Here is a 23,684-nt window from a genome sequence, read left to right on the forward strand (position 1 = left end):
GTAGCCGGAACCGACGCCCAAGCCCGAAGAGCTCTCTCTCACTTTTATGCTGGCTCAGGGGTTGAACCAGGGTGAGCAGGAAACACTCCATTAAACACTGATCCCAGGCCTTGCTTCTCTCTTAGAAATAAACCAACTGTTTCTTTTGATTAGTGTGTTAGCTCTGTTTGTTTCTGTGAATAAATAACCTGGTCTCCGGGTAGCACTCCGTCTCTCTAAAAGACGATCCTAGATGCACAGATGAATTCAGATTGCAACTCAGGGCTTCCTTTGAACCGAAGCAGTTTCATCTGGAAATGATTGAAATACGCTAGCAGACATCAGGGGACCTGTGCTGACACGTGAGCCCAGACACTGTTCTCACATCTAACTTTCAGATTAATCTTTCAGGTTTTAATTTTTGAAATAAGGTCTCCTGTAGTCCAGGAGGCCTCCCATTCACTAGGTAGCTTCGAGTGACCTTGAACTTCTGATCCTACTGCCACTACCTCCGCAGAGCTGGGTGCCAGCCTACACCACCACATCAGGTCTGTGCAATCCTGGGGATTGAATCCGCAGCTTCATGCACATTAGCCAAGCATTCCACCAACAGCGCTATGCCCCCAGCCCCAGAGGCAGGTACAATGTAAGTGAATTCCTGCCTTCCTTCCCTCCTACAACCTTTCCTTGGCCAACTGCTCCTTTAAATCTCCAGGGCTTCCCACACATAGGGGCTCAGCCCTTGATTCTCCAGCCGGCCTGATGCTTCCTGATGCCTTTCCTATGCAGACCCTTCTGTCCACTCGCCTTTGCCCAAGTGCTCCCCCACTCCATGTGATGACACCTTCCTCATCCACTAAAACTCAGCTCAGACACTGATGGCTCCTGCTACTTTCCTGCTCTCCCTGCTGCCGGCTCTCCCTGATTCCTGCCTGTGTCAGTCTGAACGCCCTGAGGGAGGTTCATACCCTGACTTGCCAACCTGTGTCCCCTGCTTACAAAGCATGGAACTAGAGTTCCTCAGAGTGAGGAAATGCTTGTTTTGCAGGCATAAGGACCTGAGTAAACGCACCACATGCATGTATCAGCTACGGAGGCCAGAAGAGGTCATCTGATCTCCTAGAATAGGAGTTACAAACTGAAGGGGCTCTAGCAGGCCCAAGCATGACAAACATCTCTCACAGGCCTGGCCCTTCCCCCATTCCCTCTGCCTTGTTAAAAACCATTAGATTACATTCCTAGGGCTAGCCACCATGGGTCTTTCACCTTATTTGGCCACTTCCTCCTCAGGAGACTGACTACCAAAGTCCAGCAAGCCAAGTATTGAAATCCAGCAATCAAAAGTCCCTTTGGCTTATCTAATTAAGATGCCCAATCAAAAATAAGCACTTCATCCTAACATGGGGGTTTCTCCCCTTTACCTTTATAAACCTCCATTTGCTTACAGGACAGTTCTGTCTCCTCTCTCCAGAGGCAATCCTCATTGGTCCTCTTCTCTTCCCCTCATCCTCTGTCTCCTGTCTCTGTCTCATTCCCTGCCCTTTGTCTCTCCAGATAAATCTCCTTAGTGCTGAGAACTTGCTCTGGAAGTGTTTTGTGCCAACGTAGATGACCTTTCACAAACAGTTGTGAGCTGCTGTGTAGCTTCTGCGAATCAAACTCCTGAATTCCTCTGCACACTGCAAGTTCTCTCATTTATTTGGTTTGGGCTTTGTTCTATGAGATAGGGTTTCCCTGTGCAGTTCAGAGTGAGCTCCAGGCCAGCCAAGGCTACACAGAGAAACCCTGTCTTGAAAAACCAAAATAAATAAATAAATAAATAATAAATGCCAGATAGATGGTGCATAAGGGTAACCTCCGATCTACACACACACAAACACACACACAGAGAGACTTGCACACACATGCACGCACACACACATACAGAGACGTGCACACACGTGCATGCATACACACACACACACACACACACAGAGGAGTTGGAGGTTTTGAAGCAAGTCATACCCAACTGTCCTTGGGGCCAGTGCTCAGCCTGGCATTGCACCCATACGGAAGCTCAAATGCATCTCTATTGAAATTGGAACAGGCAGTCATCGTCATCGTTATCAGAGTCACATCACTTCTTTGTCTCAAAATTTAAAAAGCCATTTCACATCCATTTTCCGATTTGACTCCCTCAAAAAGAGTGGAAGTCCAAAGATCCCAGGTGAATAACCCACTCTTTTTGCACCGTCAGCTTAGGACAGGACACAAGGCCAAAGGGGCAATACTGACATGGCAGGCCAAACACTTCCTTTCCTGGGGACACTGCTCTTACCTAAACTCCTGTCCAGCAAAGGTTGCAGGAAGGAACTGAAGACAAAGGATTCTGGGAGGGTAAATACGAGCGAGTCTGAAAAGCAATTCCCCCCAGCTAAGAAGGAACCCTGAACCTGGAAGTACACCCAGCAGGCCACGGAGTAGGGGCAGGGACAATTGGGCCACAATTTTCTCTTCCAACTCATAGAAGCTGCGAGGGAAGCGAGGGAACGGTTTAGAGGCAGCGGTCCAATGTGTTGCTGTTTTCCTGCTCTGGACAAGCAGAAGCGATGGGATGCAGTGATGCAGTAGCTTAGGTTCGTGGTTCTGCGGCCTCTGGACCCACACTGCTGGGATTGGATCCAGTCAATGTGACCTAGTTATCTAACATCCCTAGTACCTCAATTTCATCACCTGTGCAGTAGGGAGAGTAATAAAACCTACTTCAGGATTTTTATGAGAATCAAGGGGCTGGAGAGGTGGCTCAGCACTGACTGCTCTTCTACAGGTCCTGAGTTCAAATCCCAGCAACCACATGGTGGCTCACAACCATCTGTAATGAGATCCGATGCCCTCTTCTGGTGTGTCTGAAGATAGCTACAGCATATATATATATATATATATATATATATATATATACATATATATATATATATAGTTTTTTTAAAGGGAATTAAATTAATCCATTTATTTTCTTAAAATTGTCCTAAACATTGTAGATGTTCAGTGCATTTAGCTATTATTTAACATTTTATTAACTGGAATTTATAGGCTTTTTTTTTTTTTTCTTTTTGGTTTTTCAAGCAGGGTTTCTCTGTGTAGAGCAGGCTGTATAGGAACTCACTCTCTAGATTGGGGTTGTATAGGAACTCATTCTCTAGACTAGGCTGGCCTCTAAACTTAGAGATCCTCCTGCCTCTTATTTCCGAGTGCCAGACTTAAAGATGAGGGGGCACCACCACCTGGCTATAAACTGTTTCAGTAAGTATGTAAGCAGTCATTTTAAAAACTTAGTGGCATAGAACAATACATCAATTGACTTTACCCACAAAGGGTGGGCAGCCTGGGCTAAGCTCAGCCAAGCAGTTCTTTCTCTTGGATTCTCCTGACAAGGTTGCAGCTATCTGGCTAGTGGGCGGGGTCTGGGTGGTCAAAAGTAGCTTTATTTATGTGTCTACAGCTGTGGTTATAGCAACGTGACTTTTGTAGGCTTGTCACTGTGGTCTAGGATGCCAACCACAGCCCAAAGCGAGCAAGCTCTAGTGAGAAACACTTTCTAGGGCTTTTCCTGCATCGACTCAGCAACTCAGTAATGTGTGTGTGTGTGTGTGTGTGTGTGTGTGTTATACTTAAGTACATGTACTTGTTTGTGGAGGCCAGACTGCTGTCTTTTTTTTTTTTTTTTTAACAGTTATTTGTTTTGCATCGGGGGTGGACACATTGTCATTGTGTGAATGTGGAAGTCAGAGGGTAATTTGTGGCAATTGTTTATCTCTTTCCAACTTGTGGGTTCCAGAGGTCAAACTCAGGTTTCTGGGCTTGGCAGCAAGCATGTTTTACCCAGTGAACCATCTAGTCGGCCCTCCACTTTATTATTGAGATAGGGTCTCTCACTGAAATTGGACCTTGCTAAGTGGCTACTTGTCCCTGGTTCTGCCCCAGCTCTGGAGTTACAGAAGCACACCATATGGATGACTTTTTATGTAAGTGCTAGGGATCCGAATTCATGACCCCACACTTGCCCAATAACCACTCTACAACTAAGCGGTTTTCCCAGCCTCCTGCCTCTCCTTTGCCAACATCCCATTACCCAAGAAAGTCACAAGACCAGACTCATATTCAAAGGATAAAGCTGTAACTTCATGTCCTGATAAGAAGCGAGGCACCGTCAAAGGCGAAGGGGCCAGGACTAAGAGGATGTTCCTCACCATCCAATCAACACTCACACTGAACAGCTGATAGGTGAGCAGAGATCAATTGTAGAGACTGAAAGAGATGCTGGCTTGGCCCTCGAGGCTCAACGTAGAAGGAAAAGACTCAAGTCATGAACAGAACAACTTCGGTGCCCCAAGATTAGGACCAGTTAAGTGCTACGGGGGTTGGTTGGGTCAGCTCCTTTAGTCAGTGGGGAGGGTCACAGTGTTGAGAAGGCTTACATGGCTTGACCTTGAATATGGTTAGAATATGGACATGTGCAGCAGAAGGGAGTGACAGTCCCGGTGGAAAGAGGAGCAAAACTAGGGCACAATGTCTATGAGGTGCAGGGACCTCAAAGAGGCGCCATTAGGGAACAAGACAGGAAAGATAACCTGGGATTCAACAAGTGTGAACTTGACCTTGAGCTTCATTCTGTTGGCCACTGGAGCCACTGAATGGTTTTTGAATGGTGAGCAGAAAGAGTTATTTTATAAAAGCCCTGTCTTGTTAACAGTTGGATGGCTTGGGGTGGGACGTGAGAGGGGAGTGGACATTCAAAGGGTGGTGAAGGACCTAAAGGGTCTAGGTGGAAGGGTTGTGCAATCGTGAGAGCCTGAGATCCGGCCTCCAGCATCCATCCAAGCTCAGATTTTCACCTGTGATTCCAGCTCTGAGGTCCAGAGTGACTACAGGTGGATCCCGGGACTCACTGATGAGCCAGTCTAGCCAAACTGGCAAGTACCGCCTTCAGTTAAAAACCTGTCTCAAAAAACAAGGCGGAGGGACTGGGAAGATAGCGCAGAAGTTGAGAGCCCTTGCTGCTCTTACAGAGAACCCAGGTTCTATTCCCAGCACCCACATATGGCAGCTCTCAACCATCTATAATTCCAGTTCCAGGGGATCCAGTGCTCTCTTCTGATCTCTGCGGGCACCAGGCACACACACAGTACACGTACACACAAGCAGGCAAAACACTCAAGCACATAAAGTAAAATAATATAAATAAAAGATAATAATTTAATGTAAAAATAAGGTGGAGAGAAGTAGAAGACAGCTGACGTTGACCTTTGATCTCTGGCTTCCACATGCACGTGCAGGGGCCGGTGCACACTGGCACACACATGTGCACACACACATATGCATACGCTACACACCCCCAAGACACGATAAATAAAAGGAAGAACGTGTAGGAAATGTAAGGGCAAGAGAGCATGAAGAGATGTCGCAGATGACAAGTATGCCAGGCTCGGTACCGACAGGAGGGCGAAGAGGAACGGTCTCCCTTCCAAAGCAGGGAAGGCTGGAGGAAAATCAAATCTGGAAGGAACTTGAGGTGTGGGGAGTGTGGGGGACATCTGGGCAGTGTCTTTCTAGAGGTTAACACACACAGACTACAGAAGCAGACAGTGGAGTTCAGTGGTGCATCCTTGAACACAGCAAACAGGACGTCAAACTTGTCCCATGTGGCTAGGTGATTAAGGGAGAAGCCAGATGCTTGGAGGCCAGTGAGACTTGACAACGAAAAGGTCACAGGCAACTTCCAATAGAGCAGATGAAGTCAGGGTCACCTGGGGTTCAAGGGGAGGGGAGCTAGAGGCTTCTTGCCCCTGGGTTCCTGGTTGGAGAGCTCCCCTCGATTCTTTCGACCTCTTTCTGTTCCAGACCTTCCAAAGAGAAGGTGTTTAAAATGTATGTCACTCAGTCCCCAGCTCCCAAGGCAGGGCCTCGTGCTCCAAGGCTCTGTCACCGAGCTAAATGGTAGCTAAGTGCATCCCAGCCCCACGTTGTTTAAAACAAAAGGAATGCCCTTTCCCAGTCTGTCCTTCCAGAAGGGAAGCAGGTTAGACCCTCCTGACCCTGCTTCCCCTCCTCCATCCACACCATGGGCTGTGGAGACTGGGGAATCTCTTGCTGGCTGTTTACTTCCTAGCTGAGCCCCACTGTGTTTTTCATGACTAAAAATAGGCAGCCACCAGCCACAGGGCCTCCCTAACCTCTGTGTTTGTTTTCATAATAACTTGGGACCTCACCTCTTCCCTTCTCAGCGTCTATGAACTCTCAGGGTGGTGGGGTGTTAAAATTGTCCAAGACTCCTCATTTCCTATGCTTCCAGCTAGCATCCTGGAAAGAGCAGGACACGGTGTACATGGTGACACGTAAGACAGGGGTGCTTGCCTGAGACCAAAGGTTCCCAGCTAACGGAATAACTCACGAAAGATGACAAGGACAGAGTTGAAGGCACAGAAAACTCACTGTGTGTGGCAGGTGCCAAGTGTGTGTGTGGGAGGGGGGGGCTTCTGTTGAATCACGTGACCCCTCAGATCTGCGTTGGTTCCAGTAGCCTTAGTGTCTGGGTGTCCTGGGATCATTGATCATTGCCGGAAGACCGGCTTCCTTGGGCCTAAATTTAACCCTTTGTATTTTGTACTTAACTAAGTAAAAATTTTGATTTCATTTGTTTGTTTGTTTTTAAGACAGGGTTTTCTCTGTGAAGCCCTGGCTGTCTTGGAACACACTCTGTAGACCAGGCTGGCCTTGCACTTAAAGATCTGCCTGCCTCTACCTCCCAGGGGTTGGGACCAAAAGGCACACTCCACCACCGCCTGTGACTTTGTCTTTATAAATATATCTATTCATGTGTGTGGGCATGCGTGTGAAGGTCAGAGAACAACTTGCACAGTCAGGTCTCTCCTTCCACCATGTGGGTCCTGGGGATTGAACTCTGGTCCTCAGGCTTGGCCGCAGTCACCTTTACCTGCTGAGTCATCTCATCCAGAATCATTAGGATTTTGGAGGGGGGGGGGGAACACAGTTTTCTCAATTAGACAGGGCCTTGCTTTGTTACTCAGGCTGGCCCTGAACTGCTTGAGCTCAGGCAATCCACCTGCCACAGTCTCCTGAGTAGCTGGCAGTAGAGGTACAGGTCATTGCACCCAGCAGACAGTATCTCAGTTTTCAGAATAGAGCTCTACTTATCCTTTCCGTTAGCCCTGTGGCAGAGGACTTGCTGTCTAGGCACAGGGCCCTGGGTTCTAAAAGAAATGTTAGGCACTTTCTTGTGGGAAACACTTTCAGAGGGTTACATGAATGGGAAGAGAAGACCCCCTGCGGTGTGTCATCAACCAGAGGGCTAGCAGGAAGGACCACATTTGACAGAAGGAATGATTCCCTAAATACTAGAGGGTTTAGCATCACCAAAAGTTGTGTTGGGAATGAATAAAGAGCAGAGCCCGCCATCTGTCCCTGAGGGACTGGCTTGGTTGTCCTGGCAGAAACAGCTACTTCTTTGGGGGGAGGGGACTTAGGAGGAATTGGTTTTGATTTGGAGAGAAGGCAAATCCTGGGCTGGCAGGGGGAAACGGGAGAGCCGCGAGCTCTTAGGTGTTTGCAGTGGAGCAAGCTGCCTTTGGGTATTTTTCAGTGGACAAAATGTCCAGTCACTCCTGAGAGCCAGGCTTCGGCTGCCTGGTCAACAGGTGCCCAGGTCAAGGTCCTCAACCTGAACTTTCTCACCGAACAGAGATAAGTCAGCCATTCTCACCGGCTAACAATCATTAACCCACCTCCACCTGGATCCCCGACTTGTTTTTCTAGCGAATGAATTAGGTCACTCACTCTGAAGGTGACAACCGCTGAGCCAGCCTGTTTCCACAGTCTACTGTGGCCTTCCCCCATCGATTGCTTGGTCGGAGAGAGGAAAAAGAAAACAACTCAGACTTGTAAAGAAAAGAAATACTAACTTAAAAATTATATGGCTCGGTAGTGTGCTTTGCCTAGCATGCACAAGTGGGTTCCTATAAACCAGGAGTTGTGGTACAAGACAGTAATGCCAGTACTCAGAAGGGAGAGGTCATTCAAGGTTATTCTTGGCTACAGAGAGAATTTAAGGTCAGCCTGGCTAGAGACACTGTTTTAACACACACACACACACACACACACACACACACACACACAGAGAGAGAGAGAGGGGGGGGGGGTTACCTTTCCATTTCACCTAGTCCACACACTTCAGGGATACCTATCTACAGCTCAGAACCAGCTGTGCAGTGAATTCTGGTTACAATTTGTAAATAAGACTTGTTTCAGCAACACTAACTTATAAAGTTCGAGATGCCCCACTCTCCACAGAGCCGGGAGTCCCAGCCAGAATGCAGAATTGAGCTTCTGGTAAAACGAGACTTTCTTTCTGGATGTAAATGCACTTTCTGCTGCTGTGCGTAGTGAATCACACTCTCTCGGCTCATCTGCTGGCAAGGAAACCAGAAGGAATGAGTCTCGGCAGAAGGTGGCAGAAGGCGGCAGGCCGGACACTGTGCTACTTACAGGTGAACCAGACTGCACTTTCTGGCCTCCTTCCCTCATGTTCTCCCAAACTCCTGGCTGACTGTCTATGGAAAAAATGCCCGGTGTCCTTGCTGGTTAGTGTCCCTAGGCTTTATTATTTCTTAGGCTTCACTGGATCCTCCCAGCGGGCATGCATATGTCTGGAGTCTTCCCCATTGAGGACGCATAAGGGACTCACTGGCATTTGTACAAATAGAAGACAACTTCAATACAAGGAGCTCCAAATCTTGGTCACTACACCTGGTTCCCTGCCCCCCTGCCCCCAGTGCCCCGGGGATCAGTCAGTATTTAACTTGGAGTGCCTGTGGGTTCATGAAGCACTGTGCTCTGGAAATGTTGGTAAAATTGAACTGGAGATTTTTTTTTCTTCAAAACATGGTTTCTCTGTGTAGGTCCTACTGTCCTGAAACTCACTCTGTAGACCAGGCTGAGTGGAGAGGAAAAAAAAAGGCAAGACTTAGAGGGAGGGGCCTAGAGAGATGGCTCAGTGGTTGGGAGCATGTCCTGGTTCCACAGAGGACCCATGTTCAGTTCCCAGCACCCACACAGAAGCCCACAACTATTGGGAACTCCAACTTTACACTTTGTACACAACCACACACGCAATCACACACACACACAACTACATATACACAGATAACTATACACATAAACACACACAAATGCACTCACAAACACAAATAAATATTACAATAAGTCTTGGGAAAAGAATCAATCTTCTAAAAAGATTATTTAAAAAATAATGAGAGGCAGAGGGTGAGGTTTTTAATCTTTGGAAATAGATTTTTGTTATTTTATTTGCATTGGCTTTTTATTTATTTGTTTGTTTATTTCTGTAGTGCAGCTAATCAAACATAGACCACACAACTGCTATAATGCTGAGTTACCCTCCCTAAGACAATCTGTTTGTTCTTTTTGAGACAGGGTCTCACTGTGTAGCCCAAGCTAGTCTTGAACTTACAGCCTCCTGGGTTCACCTCCTGCTAGGATTACAAGTGTGCACCATCATAGCAGGTGAGGTAATTCCTTAAACACCTAGACCTTCACAATGCCTCTAGAAAACCAACTGTTTTGTGCACAGGATTTGTGTTTTGTGACCAAGAGACTAGGAGGACCCACAGCTCCTCCTGTCAGTTTCCCAACAGGCTCGGGTCCTCTGGGGTTCACCTCTTTCTGCACATGATAAAAATTTGCTAGAAGCAGCAAAGAGCTGAGAGGTCAAAGGCAAGGCCTAGCAAATAGTCTCATGATGTAATCCACACTTGACCTACAGGGCCCCCCACCCAGCAGGCAGGCTGTCACAGAGGCTCCCACAGCCTCTCCATGATCAGAAGAAGAAACCGTCAGCCCTGGTCTGAACAACCCTTATCAGCATGAGCGGGCAGTGCTCCCAGCGTTCCTCTGAAGATAGCGCGCTCGGTTCCCTCTCCGTATAACCGAGCACATGGCAGAACCTTGCCTGATACAGACAGCCCCGCTCCTCACCCTGCGCAGACCCAGACAGTGGCCTTTGGATGCTTTGTCAGAGTCTACTTTGCCCTCAACTCATCTCAAACCACAGAAGCTCCAGTCCTAGGAACTCCTGACAGTGGAGGATAGTGTCCACCGTGTGTCCCGAGACACTGAGCATTTGCCTTCTCTGTGGCCACACAGAGCCGACACCACCTCGCCCTCCCTCCACCTTAGCAACAGCCTGCGTAGAGCAACCAGAGTCTGCTTGAGACAGCGGGTAGAGACAAGCCAGGTCTCACCTCCAGGTGCAAGGCACATGTCCCGGAAGATGTACGGATGGATCATTTCCAGTGTGGGGTGCTGTCAGCTTTTTCTACAGATTTAGGAACTCTGAAGTTCTTCTCACTGGCCCCAATCTAATCTGTATGTGAGAATTAATATGAGTTTAATGCTGGGAAAAATCATGTGGGTTTTAAAGTATCTTATTCCTATTAGTTCTGTCCTTGAAAAATGCATGATCTGTCGCTGGATCCTCTTCCCTGCTGCCCTCTGAGTCCTTTGCGACCTTGGAGTGAGGTTTTTGGTCTGTCCCTTACTTGAGTGATTGTGTAAACATATATGAAAGAATAATCAAGATAATAAAGATTTTTTCTTTCCTTTCTTTTGTTCTTTTTTCTTCCTTCCTTCCTTCCTTCCTTCCTTCCTTCCTTCCTTCCTTCCTTCCTTCCTTCCTTCCTTTCAAAGCAGGGACTTTCTATGTAGTCCTGACTATCTTGGAACTCAATACATAGACCAGGCTGTTCTTAAACTCACAGAGATCCTCCTGCCTCTGCCTCACGAGTGTTTGAATTAAATGCAAGTACCACCACACCTGGTCCTAAAGCCTTTTTTCAATAATAACTGAGTTGAGGCTAAAAGGCCTAGCACACTTGTTGGAGTATATGGGAAATATGCATGGAGCCCTGGGCTGGAAACTCACACCATGGGAACAAGGACATGACTGTGGTCCAGCACCTGAGCCACCTGAGGGTCAAAAGAGCGTGGTTATCCTTTGGACAGAGTGAATTGGAGACCTGAGATGTATGAGACTGGGTGTCAAAGAGCAAAACCTTTTCAATAATTTAAAAACTAGGACAGGAGAGATGGCTTAGCAGTTAAGAGCCATCCTGAGTTCAGTTCTCAGCAACCACATGGTAGCTCACAACCATCTGTAATGGGATCCAATGTCCTCGTCTGGTGAGTCTGAAGAGAGTGGTGGTGTACTCACATACATAAAATAAATAAATAAATCTTTAAAAAAAAAATTAAAAACTGCCAGGCGTGGTGGTGCACGCCTTTAATCCCAGCACTTGGGAGGTAGAGGCAGGCAGATTTCTGAGTTCGAGGCCAGCCTAGTCTACACAGTGAGTTCCAGAAACAGCCAGGGCTATACAGAGAAACCCTGTCTCGGAAACAAAACAAAACAAAAAAAAATTAAAAACTAAAAATTTCTAACGTTTTCTCTAGAGTCTCTAGTTGCCAATTTACTACATTCTAATTTCTAGTCACATGACACCAGCTCATTTTAATGAACATAGATTCGTTGTATCAATTAAAGATATATGGAGACATAGCCCAGAGAGGACATGCTAGTCCAGCATGCTTGAGGCCCTACACTGAATTCCCAGCAACACACACCTTAAAATTCAAAATATCTTAAGTTTAAGGTAACTAAATGAATTAATCAGTGCATTAAAAAGAGACTGGTCAGGCTGGAGAGATGGCTCAGTACTTGAGAACACTGACTGCTCTTCTAGAGGACCCAGGTTCAATTCCCAGTATCCAAATGGCAGCTCACAGCTGTCTGTAACTCCAAGAGCTGACACCCTCATACAAACACTCATGCGGGTAAGACATCATTGCACATAAGAAATACATCATTTTTAAAAAGGATTGCTACTGGACTACATGAGATGACTCATGTAGTCCAATCCTCAGTACCCACATGGTGGGAGGAGAGACAAGAATGAACGTTCTCCACGACTTTAGGATCCAGGCCACTTGTTACTTCCAAGGGAATTACAAACACTCTCCAGACTGGTTCGTCTTAGTGTCTGTGACCTCAGAGACACCTTCTGTGTCCTTTTTCCTATCTGGAATCGTCCCCTAATCTATACACACATGTGTACACACTAGATGAAAAAACATTTTAAATCTTTTAAAATGTTTTTTTTTATATTTTTATCTCATGCACATTGGTGGTTATTTTGCTGCAGGTATATCTGTGTGAAGCCATTGGATCCTCTAGAACTGGGTCAGTTACTGACATTTGTCAGTTGCCATGTGGGTGCTGGAAACTGACCCCAGGACCTCTAGAAGACCAGCCAGTACTCTTAACCACTGAGCCATCTCTCCAACCCAGTGGGGAAAAAAAAAACATTTTTAAAGGATTGTTTTCTTGCTCTAAGAAGGATAAAACTCAATATTGGAGACACTGTTGGCTGCCCAAACCAGAGGTGGACCCCCATCCATGTGAACTTGGTGAAAGTCCATGAGAGTGCACATTTCCAGGACAACAAAGCCCCACTGCTGAGTATTTTGTATATTTTAAATTAATAACTTAAAAGGTCACTTCCCCGCAGTAGCAAACTTCCCTTTGTCTCCAAATAGATACAATTGCAGACTTCAAAAAGCAGACGCCCTTGCAAGAGTCATGGTTGAAACAGACTCTGCCCTGAGCCTCTGGCCTGGCTTCAAGGACCAGGAAGGAGGGCAGCCTCTAGCACTGTCAAGCAGTGTGCCCAAGTTAATAATTGGCTCTGCCAATGGCCGATCAGGCTGTTTTTGTGTGCCTGTTTTGCTATTTTACGTAAATCACCCTGAACATGTTTGCATCAACCTACTGATGATGCACCTTTGATCAATAGATTTTAGACAAAAGTGGTTTTTTGAGTCCAAAGATCAGGGCTGGGTTGACCTACAGACTGAATCCAGGGCATATAAAACAGGGGCAAGGCACAGACTGATAGCAGAGGGACCAAGGCCAACCAGGCTGGACTCACTGCACGGGCTCTGCTGGCAGCTTCCTGAGGTACCAAGGGAAGAAGGATGGAGGAAGGAATGAACATTCTCCACGACTTTGGGATCCAGTCGACTCGCTACCTCCAAGTGAATTACCAAGACTCCCAGGACTGGTTCATCTTAGTGTCTGTGATCGCTGACCTCAGGAATGCCTTCTATGTCCTCTTTCCCATCTGGTTCCATCTTAAAGAGACTGTGGGCATCAACCTCCTCTGGGTGGCAGTGGTCGGAGACTGGTTCAACCTCGTCTTTAAGTGGTAAGAACCATCCGGAGGGGTGATGGGTAGAGAAAGAGGCTGTGTTCTCTGTAGAAATGGCTGTCTTCCAGCAGGGGTACCCGGTACTGTTCCCCGAGCTACAGGTTAGTCCTCATTGGCTTGAGAGTCTCTGCAGAAAGAATGAAGGCGGTGAGAATCCCACCCGTGCCTGCCAATGAGGAATGGCTACTTTGTCAGTTCCCAGGGAAAGACAGCTGAGTTTAATGAAAAGTCTGAGTGCAGCCTTTACTTTGGTTTATTTGACTTTATTATTGAGAGTTAGGGTCTTGTGTAACCCAGGCTGGCCTCAAACTTACAACGTAAGAGACAAGGACCTTGAATTGCCCAACTGCTGAGTGCTGGGATTACAGGTGTCTGCTCCCGAGTGTAGTTTAGCATGCTAGGAATTGAACCTGGGGCTTGAAGCATGAGAGCAAGGACTCCCCCATGGGGCTACATCCCAGCTCCTGGACACGGATTTTAAAGAAACCCTTTCATTACTTTCATTGTTTCTGTGGGTTGCCATAGAAACAGAGGTGGGAAAGAATCAGGGAGGGTGTGAGGAGGGGAGAAGTGATTCCTACCCTTTGGGTTAGGTGGTGAAAAGTGATCCGGATAGCCAGGACCTTCCAATTGGTGAGTTACATAAACTCACTGAACTTCTGTTTTAGAATCTATAAGCTTTGGTTCTCTCTAGGATCTTAATAATATGCACTATCAACATTTATTGAGCAGCTACTATGTGCCAGGCTCACACTGTCTCTCCCTGTGTCTCTCTCTGTCTGTCTCAGTCTCTCTGTCTCTGTCTCTGTCCTGTCTCTGTCTGTGTGTGTGTGTGTGTGTGTGTGTGTGTGTGCACATATTCATCTGCGTACAATATGTGGCTGTGTTTGTGGAAGCCAGAGCAGCCATTCCTCAAAACTTTTTGAGATAAGGTCTCTGAACTGGAATTCCTGAGTAAATTAGACCAATGAGCCCTGGAGATCTATCTGCCTGTATTCCCATAGTTATATGCCACCCTGCCCGGGATTTCTTTTGATAGGGTGGGGATGGAATTCAGGTTTTCTGTTTCATAGCAGACACTTGACCTACTGAGCCTTCACTCAGTCCCCGATTCCCAGATTTGCTTGTGGATTTTTTGCTTCTTTGTTTCGTTTGTTTGTTTGTTCTGAGACTGAATCTCCCCCTGGTTGTCCTGAAATTTACTGTGTAGACCAGGCTAGCCTCAAACTCACAGAGATCTGCCTGCTTCTGATTCCAGAGTGTTGGGATTAAAGATGTGCACCAACAAGCCTGGCTTTTGCTTGTGCTTTTTAAGGTGGAGGATGGGGTCTCTTCTCATTCTGGAACTCAGCCTGGCCTGGAACTGATTAAATAGTCCTGTCTGGTCTCGACACATGCCTGTTCTCAAGTGCTGGGATTACAATGTGAGCCACCCTGCCTAGCATGTATGCTTGTAAGTTCTAGATCCTGAGTGTAGACCCTGTACACACTCTTCGTTACTGAACTATACCCTCCGCCCCATGGGATTTTTTTTTCTTCTTACAAGACAAGGTCTCCTGCTGTGTAACCTAGACTAGCGTCCAGTTTGTAATCCCCAAGCCTCAGACTGCAGAGGGATTAGAGGTGTGTATAACTCTCCCCAGCTCCAGGGCATTTTTGTTTTGTTTTTGAGTCAAAGACTCAGGTGACATGGGTTGGCCTGAGTGAAACTCATAAGTAGCTGATAATCACTGTGGATTTTCGATTCTCCTCTTTCATCAGATGCGGGCTAGAATTACAGGCGTGTTCCTTTCTACCAGGTGTGTGTGTGTGTGTGTGTGTGTGTGTGTGTGTGTGTGTGTGTGTGTGTGTTTACACGTGTGCACACATACAACGCATTCTCATACATATGGACCTCAGAGGTCAGCTAACAGGAATCTGTTCTCTCCTTCCACCATGTGGGTCTCAAAAACAGAACTCAGGTCATCAGGCTTGTGGGCAAGCACCTTTACATGTTAGTCATCTTGCTGCTGGCCTGATAACCTTCGGTGCTCATATTCTTTGCCCATAAATAGTAAAAATCCCGAAGAGAAGAACAAACAGGGTTCAAGACTGAATCTAAGGCCTGATACATATGAATCCAGTGATATGCCACTGAGATATAACCCCAGCCCTCTTTTCATTTATCTTTATTATGAAGTGGGTTCTTCGGGTTGAGGACGTGGCTCAGTCACTGTTTGTCTGTTGGACCGGAGCTCTTGAGCCGCTGGGCATGATGGCATGCATTTGTAACCCCAATAGTGGTAAGGTGAAGACCAGTGGATCCCTGGAGCTAATCAAATCTGATTGGTGAGCTTCAGATCAATGTGAGACCCGATGTCACAAGAGGCAGGTGGCCTTTCTGAGGTTGTCCTCTAGCCTCCCCATCACTTCTCCACGTGCACACACACATCGGATTTGGAAGGGGCATTGGCAGGTGAAGAGGGATAGTGAAAGGAAGGGGCAGGATGTAGGCTAGCCCCAAAGTCTTGGTCTCAAGTGATCTTTCTGTGTCAGCCTCCCAAATAGCTAAGACCACCACTGCATCTAATTTCTGAAGCGCTTATGTTTATGTTTGAGTAGATAGGACATTCATTCACTGTTCAAATATCAGAAATCATCTGCTTATCATACATAGCACCCCCAGACCTCTCCCCAAGCACCTCCATAGGCAATAAACACTCAAGCTTCTTTCTCGCCTTGAAAGTGTGGGTTTCCAGGAAAATCATGTACTGACTCACTCCAGACATTGGCTCTGCTCTCCACAGGATTCTGTTTGGACAGCGCCCGTATTGGTGGGTCCTGGACACCGACTACTACAGCAATGGCTCTGTGCCTCTGATAAAGCAGTTCCCTGTCACCTGTGAGACTGGTCCAGGTGAGAGTCCCAGCCCTCACTGAGGTGAGGTGGACGTTGTTCTTCATAGACTGGCACTAACGTCCTGTGTGGGTCTGCACTGACCTTGGGTGGGGAGGCTTGAGGACAGCCATTGGTTTGTTCTGTTGTCACAGTCAATTTGTCTTCCATGTGGCACAAATTCACCTTAAATCATGGCATCGGGGCCTTGCATTGCTAGTTTGGAAATCTAAGTGATGTTCCCAGAATTAAAGTTACTAGTCCAAGAGAAGCAACAGTATACCCACGGGCAATGGCTAGTCAGTGTAACTGAGCCAGAGTGCTGTATCTGGAAAGGAGACAGTGGTCAACAGAAGCCTGAGGCCTTAAGTGTCCTTCCTAGCAGCCTGGTCCAGTGAACAAATTCCTCTAAGCGGATCGTTCCATACCTAATGCTACCTGCAGTTTTCGTCTTATTTGGGGGAGTCGGTTTCTTTGTTTTGAGGGATGTCCTCATATAGACCAGACTGGTCCTAAATTCACTATGTAATTGAAGATGACCTTGGACTTCTGATACTCCTTCCTCCATAACAAATCAGTAAAGCAATATAGTAGAAGATCGCCAGGATCTACTTGGCATTTCACAGCTGTCTGTAACTCTAGTTTCAGGGGATCTAATTCTTCTATGAATACTGCATGTTTGTGATGAATAGACATATATGTAGGAAAAGCACACATACACATGATTTTTTGTTTGTTTGTTTTACAAGACAGGGTTTCTCTGTATAGCCCTGACTGTCCTGGAACTTACTCTGTAGACCAGGCTGGCCTCAAACTCAGAAATCCATCTGCCTCTGCCTCCCAAGTGCTGGGACTAAAGGTGTGCACCACCACTGCCCAGCCCACATGATTTTTTTTTAAATAGGAGAGAGAGAGAGAGAGAGAGAGAGAGAGAGAGAGAGAGAGAGAGAGAGAATTTGTCCATGAGACCTTCTGAATGATGTGTGGAGTGGAGGTGAGAGAGTGGTTGATATCCACCAGAGCCACAATTGTTTGGGGAAGGGATGTGCTAACGGGCTGATGAAGGCCAGTTGAGGCTAAACCTCACATGACCCCCACAAGGAGTGCCCAACTAGAGATTTCTCTTCAAAAATTTTTCTGAACAGGTTGAGGGCACCAGACTTTATGGCATAATATAGACCAGTCATGGGAAACAGGCTATATTTAGGTATAGGGTATAACATTGACCAAGATAGCTGTCTTCAGCCCAAAGACATGCCCATAAAAAGGCTAAGAGTTAAGAACCACCCACAACTACACTCTTACCAGCTGGGAAACTATCACTCCATCCAGGATGGGGTGTGGATGGTAGGTCAGGAGTGGGAAGCAACTGGAAGTTGGTTGGAGTAGGTCTCATTGAAAAAGTGAACCTGAGACAAGATTTGAAGAAGCCAGGGAGTTGACAAGAGGAACTTTGGGAGAAGAGCATGCTTGATACATTTAGGGGCAAGCAATGAGACAGTGTGGCTAGAGCAGAGAGAGAAGGAATATATAGGGGAGCTGAGGGTGGACGGATCAGTGTGTAACTTACACCCTCACTGTCCGGATTCCTGTGCAATCTGCAGACCATCTGCAACCTCAAGAGCTATGGAGGACCTCCCTGGTCTGAGCACAGTCCTCCCACACCCCTGCACAACACTTGGCACATGGTGTGAATTCCATTTTTTTTTTTTTTTTTTTTTTTTTTNACTTTGTAGACCAAGCTGGCCTCGAACTCAGAAATCCGCCTGCCTCTGCCTCCCAAGTGCTGGGATTAAAGGCGTGTGCCACCACTGCCCGGCTTCCATTTGTTAAATAACTGAATTACAGATAAAGGAGTGGGTAATGAGATGGGTGGATAGCTAGTTAGATAGAAGGCATGATGACTGGATGGGCTGATGGATGGATGGGGAGACGTGCGACTGATGCCTTGACAGTCTCTCAGATTAACGTCTTTGCATCGTAAGTCCATTCATCTCTTTTCCGTCATATAGGGAGTCCCTCTGGCCATGCCATGGGCGCAGCAGGTGTATACTACGTTATGGTTACTTCTACTCTCGCTATCTTTCGTGGGAAGAAAAAGCCAACATATGGATTCCGGTAAGAACTCACCACTGGGGCTGGGGGGCTGGGGTGATCAGGAAGCTGCACATTCTGTAGCTGACCCAGAGGGGTTCTTCCCACCTTGCTAGCTCATTCTCATACCTACGGTTGGCACTAGTAAGAGGTGTCACATTTCTGCTGTGAGTTAGCATCACAGGATGCTTGGGCTAGAGGGATCCACTAGGGTAGCCCTTGTTTTAGACACTTATAGGTTTGGTTCTGGGTATCAAAATTGGGGCTTTGTGTATGTTGTATAACTAGTTTATCACAGAGCTATTTGTCTAGCATTTAAAAAAATCCATTTCTGTATCATCCTGGAGTCACCTCATATAGGTTAAAATAAACAGACCTAAGTTCCTAATGTGGGGATCCGGGGTATGCAGACATAGTGTAAATCCTTAGTTATCAAATGGATAACTAATGTAGTTAAGATGCATACAAAGGGGAGCTAGAGTGATGGCTCAGTAATTAGGAACACTGGACGCTCTTCCGGAGGACTTGGACTCAGTTCCCAGCACCCACTTGGTGGTTCACAGCAGCCTAGAACCCCAGTTCCAGGAGATCTGATTCCACCCCTGTGGACTCCAGGCATACACGTGGTATACACACATCTTTGCAGGCAGACACATGTACACATAGAAATGGAAACAAATGATGCAGGTGTGATGGCTGGCACCTGAGAACTGGAGGATCAGGAGTTCAAGGCCTCCTTGGTTACCTAGTGAGTTTGAAGCCAACCTAGGCTATATAAGGTCCTCCAGAAGAAAAATAAACTATCAAAAAAGCAAAAAGACAAAAAACAAATAAACAACAACAACAAAACAACCCTCAGGGCTGGAGAGATGGCTCAGTCAGTAAGACCCTTGCTCTGCAGTCCTCATAAAGGTGAAGGAGAAAACCATCACCACAATGGTCCTCTAACTTTCATACATGTGCTGTGGCACATATGCATCCCATGCCCACCATGGCAGAGAAGCATGGGAGCGGGAACAGCTGAGAGCTCACATGTTAAACTGCAAGCACCAAGCAGAGAGAACAGACTCCGAGTCACACACTCACACACACAGAGAGAGAGAGAGAGAGAGAGAGAGAGAGAGAGAGAGAGAGAGAGAGAGAGTCTCTCTCTTTTTCTCACATACACACACACACAGAGAATCTCTCTCTCTCTCTCACACACACACACACACACTTACACACAGAGAGATACACAGAATCTCTCATACACATGTGTACACACACAGAGAATCACTCTCACACACACATACACAGATACACAAAGAATCCCTCTCACACACACACAGAATCTCTCTCTCTCTCTCACACACACACACACACACACACACACACACACACACACTCACACAAAGTCTTAAAGCTCTCAAAACCTGCAAGACCACACCTCCTAATCCTCCCCAAAAGGGACCACTAACTGGAGACCAAGTATTTAAATACCTGAGAATGGGGACTGGAGGATTTCATTCAAAACATGACAAGCACCATGAATTTTTGAGCTTTTGTGTAAGACTTCCAATTTCTAAAAGTTCCTCTGATGGAGCCTGGCAAACCCACCGGGACTTTTCTTTGCTGAAGGATCCCCATTTGGGTTCTGGAATGGTTGCCTATTGTCTTGCAGGTGTTTGAACATCATCTTGTGGTTGGGATTCTGGGCTGTGCAGCTGAACGTCTGTCTGTCCCGGATCTACCTTGCCGCTCACTTTCCCCACCAGGTCGTGGCTGGAGTCTTGTCAGGTATCAGCAGCTCTGATTCCTTCCCCACCCACTTCTTATTTCTTCTGGATCTTCCTGGCTTAGCCTTTCAGTAGTTTCAGAGTCAAAGGCCAGTGGTTGGGAGGCTAAGGGCGTGTTTTTGTCTGTAAACCAGCGTGAGGACCTGGTTTGTAGGTTTACCTGAATTTGACTCCCAGCACCCACAGCGGTGCCTGCCTGTATCCTTGGGGAGGCTGAGATGGGAGAATCCCCAGAGTCCACAAACAAGCCAACCTAGGCTAATTGGTGAGCCCCAGGTCTCAGTGACAGATCACACACACACACACACACACACACACACACACACACACACACACAGTGAATGGTCCAGAGAACAACACCTGAGGCTGACCTCTGGCTCTGCATGCACATACGTGTGCGCGCGTGCACACACACACACATGCACACACACACACACACACACACACACACACACAATTTGAAATTATTAGTTTCCACAGCATGCCCAGAATTATACAGCTAAAGTGTCCCAGGAAAGTTGCACTGCATCGAGCTAATCTCACCCAATTGAGTTTGTTTAAAGTCTCCAAGTTTCTGACAGTCTTTATTTGTCTCCGATCTTCAGTTTGAACCGGTCTCAAGCTTCTTTTCAGAGAATCTCCCAAATGTACAGTGTCTCGGGGAGAGTTCATTGTTGAAATACGTTCATTTGCAGACTTAACATGTCTGCAGCCAGTGTTGTCTCATAGAGATTTGTATGTTTGCAATTTCTGAGATCCAGTTAGGAGGAGAGAGAAAAGATTTAGGTTAAGCATTAAAAACAAGACAAACAAACAAAACCATTGTCTAGATTTGGGGCTCAGGGGAGGGAGCAGAACAGATCAGTTGCAAGCCTGAGAATCTGAGTTCGGTCCCTGGACCCCACATGACAGAAAAAAACCCACCCCAACTAATTGTCCTCTGACTCCCACGTGTGTGCTGTGGCACACTTGCCCACACACATACACACAAAGACAGAATTAAACAAAATGTGTAAGTAAATAAATATGCCTGGTGAATGAGCATACCCTTGGAGAAGCTATGTCACACAACAAATTTGGGGATGTTCTGGCTAGAAAGAATAACGTCGTCAACTGTGTGACAACTTACTAGCTTCTGTGGAAGGAACTGGGTGCAACAGGTAGCATTCAAGGACAACAGTGATGTGATCTGATGGCTCAACGGGTTACCTCATTTGTTACCAAGTCTGACAACCTGAGTTTGAGCCTGGGACCCACATGGTAGAAAGAACCAACTCCTGTCACTTGCCCTTTGACCTCCACACAGATACCGTGTCACACGTCTGCCTGCCCCCACACAGACATACTTACACACACATACCCAATAAATATATAGATGTGAGTACATTTTAAATAAATAAATAAATAAATAGGATAAGTCCATTCAATTAGGTTGTCTGGTGGGACTACTCTCTGCACCCCCCATCCTGAGAATATGCAAGATGAAACAGGATCCAGCACACGCAACAGGAAACTTAAACTCGGTGGGAAGATGTATGTGATACGATTCTTCCATCTGGAAGACACTATGCTGGGGACCCTCCACTTTGGTGTGTGATTTAGATTCATCTGTAGTATGATGGCATGTCACCCATAGCCAACCCTATTCCTCTCGGCTCTTTCTCCCACACAGGCATTGCCGTGGCTGAAACTTTCAGCCACATCCGGGGCATCTACAATGCCAGCCTCCGGAAGTACTGTCTCATCACCGTCTTCCTGTTTGGTTTCGCGCTTGGATTTTACCTGCTACTGAAAGGGCTAGGGGTGGACCTCCTGTGGACTTTGGAGAAAGCCAAGAGATGGTGTGAGCGGCCAGAATGGGTTCACCTTGACACCACACCCTTTGCCAGCCTCTTCAAAAACCTGGGGACCCTCTTGGGGTTGGGGCTGGCCCTCAACTCCACCATGTACCGGAAGAGCCTCAAGGGAGAACTCAGCAAGTCGCTCCCGTTCCGCTTCGCCTGCATTGTGGCCTCCTTGGTCCTCCTGCATCTCTTTGACTCTCTGAAGCCTCCATCCCAGATTGAGTTGATCTTCTACGTCTTGTCTTTCTGCAAGAGCGCGACAGTTCCCTTCGCATCCGTCAGTCTTATCCCGTACTGCCTAGCCCGGATCCTGGGACAGACACACAAGAAGGCTTTGTAAGGCATGCGCAGTCTTTGATATTTAAAGTCAACCGCCATGCAATGAACTAAGAGCAACCAAAGCCTTCCGCAACCCATTGTGAGGCCAGAGGTGTTGACATCGGCCCTGGTAGCCCTGTCTTTCTATGCTATCTTAACCAAAAAGGTGAATTTTTACAAAGCTAACAGGGCTGTTTGAGGAAAGCGTGAATCCTGGAAACAGTCATTCTGGATGGTTCTCTGAAGACTCGCTTTCCAGCCTCCTGTCGGATACAGAAGAGCAAGCCCAGGCTAGAGATCCCAAGCGAGAATGCTCTCGAGGTGCAGAATCTTCTGGCTGGGAAAAGGAAAAGAGCGCCGTGCACTTGCTAAGGAAGAGGAAGAAGGATCGGGAGGAAGGGATGTGTTTTATGTATCGAGCAAACCAGATGCAAGCCATGGCTAACCGGCTTCAGTTGTGCCTGCGTCTTTAGACACACTCAATAATAATAATAATAGACCAACTGGTGTTAATGAGTAGCCAGTTAAAGGCGATTAATTCTGCTTCCAGATTGTCTCCACTGTACATAAAAGTCACACTGTGTGCTGGCATTCCTGAATGGTAACGGTGACTGTCCCTCACACCACCTTCTCTATCATGTCACAGCTTTCTCCTCCTCAGCCTAGGTCTGCATACCCCCAGAATTCTCCACGGGTCCCCTGGCCCTGCTGCTGGACCCTGTGGTGTCCAGGGTGGGCTGTTTGCTGGTGCTTTTGTAGAGTTAAGTTAAACTCGGAGATCTTGGGCAAAATGGCAAGGAGACCCAGGATTCCTGTCTCCAAAGGTCACTCCGATGTTACTTTTGATTCCTGGGGCAGAAATATGACTCCTTTCCCTAGCCCAAGCCAGCCAAGAGCTCATTCATAGAGGAAAAGGCAGCCCCTCGGGACCTGTCCTCCAACCTTGGCTGATCTGCAGAGTGTGTCTTCAAAAAGAAAAAAATGGTAAAGCTATTTATTAAAAAAAATCTTTGTTTTTTGCTACGAATGATGCATATATTTTCACCCACACCAAGCACTTTGTTCCTAACATCTTTGATAAGAAAACTACATGTGCAGTATTTTATTAAAGCAACATTTTATTTAAGAATGGGAGTCTTGCTTATTACTCTTTATTTTGTTTTAATTATTTTTCTTTTTGTTTTATGTGTAGGGGTGTTTTGTCTGCACCATGTTATGTTTATGCACCATGTGCGTGCCTGGTGCTTGCAGATTCCAGATCTTCTGGGGCTGGAGTTACAGCTGTTGTGAACTGCCATGTGGGTGCTGGGAATTGAACCCCAGGTCCTCAAAACACATGTAAAAATACCAAGTCTGGTAGTGCACATTTGTAATACCAGCAATGGTGAGACAGGAGGGAGAGGGAGACACGTTGAACCTGAGCCTAACTTATGAGGTGGTATTCCGGGCCAATGTGAGATCCTGTCAT

At 46.8% G+C, this 23,684-nt stretch overlaps 1 protein-coding gene across 1 annotated transcript; it reads left to right on the plus strand.

The window, feature by feature from the left end:
• Positions 1 to 12,883: 12,883 nt before the first annotated feature.
• G6pc (glucose-6-phosphatase catalytic subunit) lies at positions 12,884 to 23,342 on the plus strand. The gene is made up of 5 exons (XM_021213659.2): positions 12,884 to 13,307; positions 16,097 to 16,206; positions 18,198 to 18,303; positions 19,940 to 20,055; positions 21,727 to 23,342. Exons 1-5 carry the CDS (start codon positions 13,078 to 13,080, stop codon positions 22,236 to 22,238), a joined length of 1,074 nt encoding a protein of 357 aa, XP_021069318.1. The 5' UTR covers positions 12,884 to 13,077; the 3' UTR covers positions 22,239 to 23,342.
• Positions 23,343 to 23,684: the final 342 nt, after the last annotated feature.

This window comes from Mus pahari, chromosome 14, assembly GCF_900095145.1.
Source record: "Mus pahari chromosome 14, PAHARI_EIJ_v1.1, whole genome shotgun sequence".
Lineage (NCBI taxonomy): Eukaryota > Metazoa > Chordata > Mammalia > Rodentia > Muridae > Mus > Mus pahari.

Bases quoted from the DNA above. Each gene is read 5' to 3' on its own strand.
- G6pc (XM_021213659.2), top strand. From the start codon at position 13,078: ATGGAGGAAGGAATGAACATTCTCCACGACTTTGGGATCCAGTCGACT. The intron at 16,207-18,197 runs GTGAGAGTCCCA...TCCGTCATATAG, and splicing joins CACCTGTGAGACTGGTCCAG to GGAGTCCCTCTGGCCATGCC. The intron at 18,304-19,939 runs GTAAGAACTCAC...ATTGTCTTGCAG, and splicing joins AAGCCAACATATGGATTCCG to GTGTTTGAACATCATCTTGT.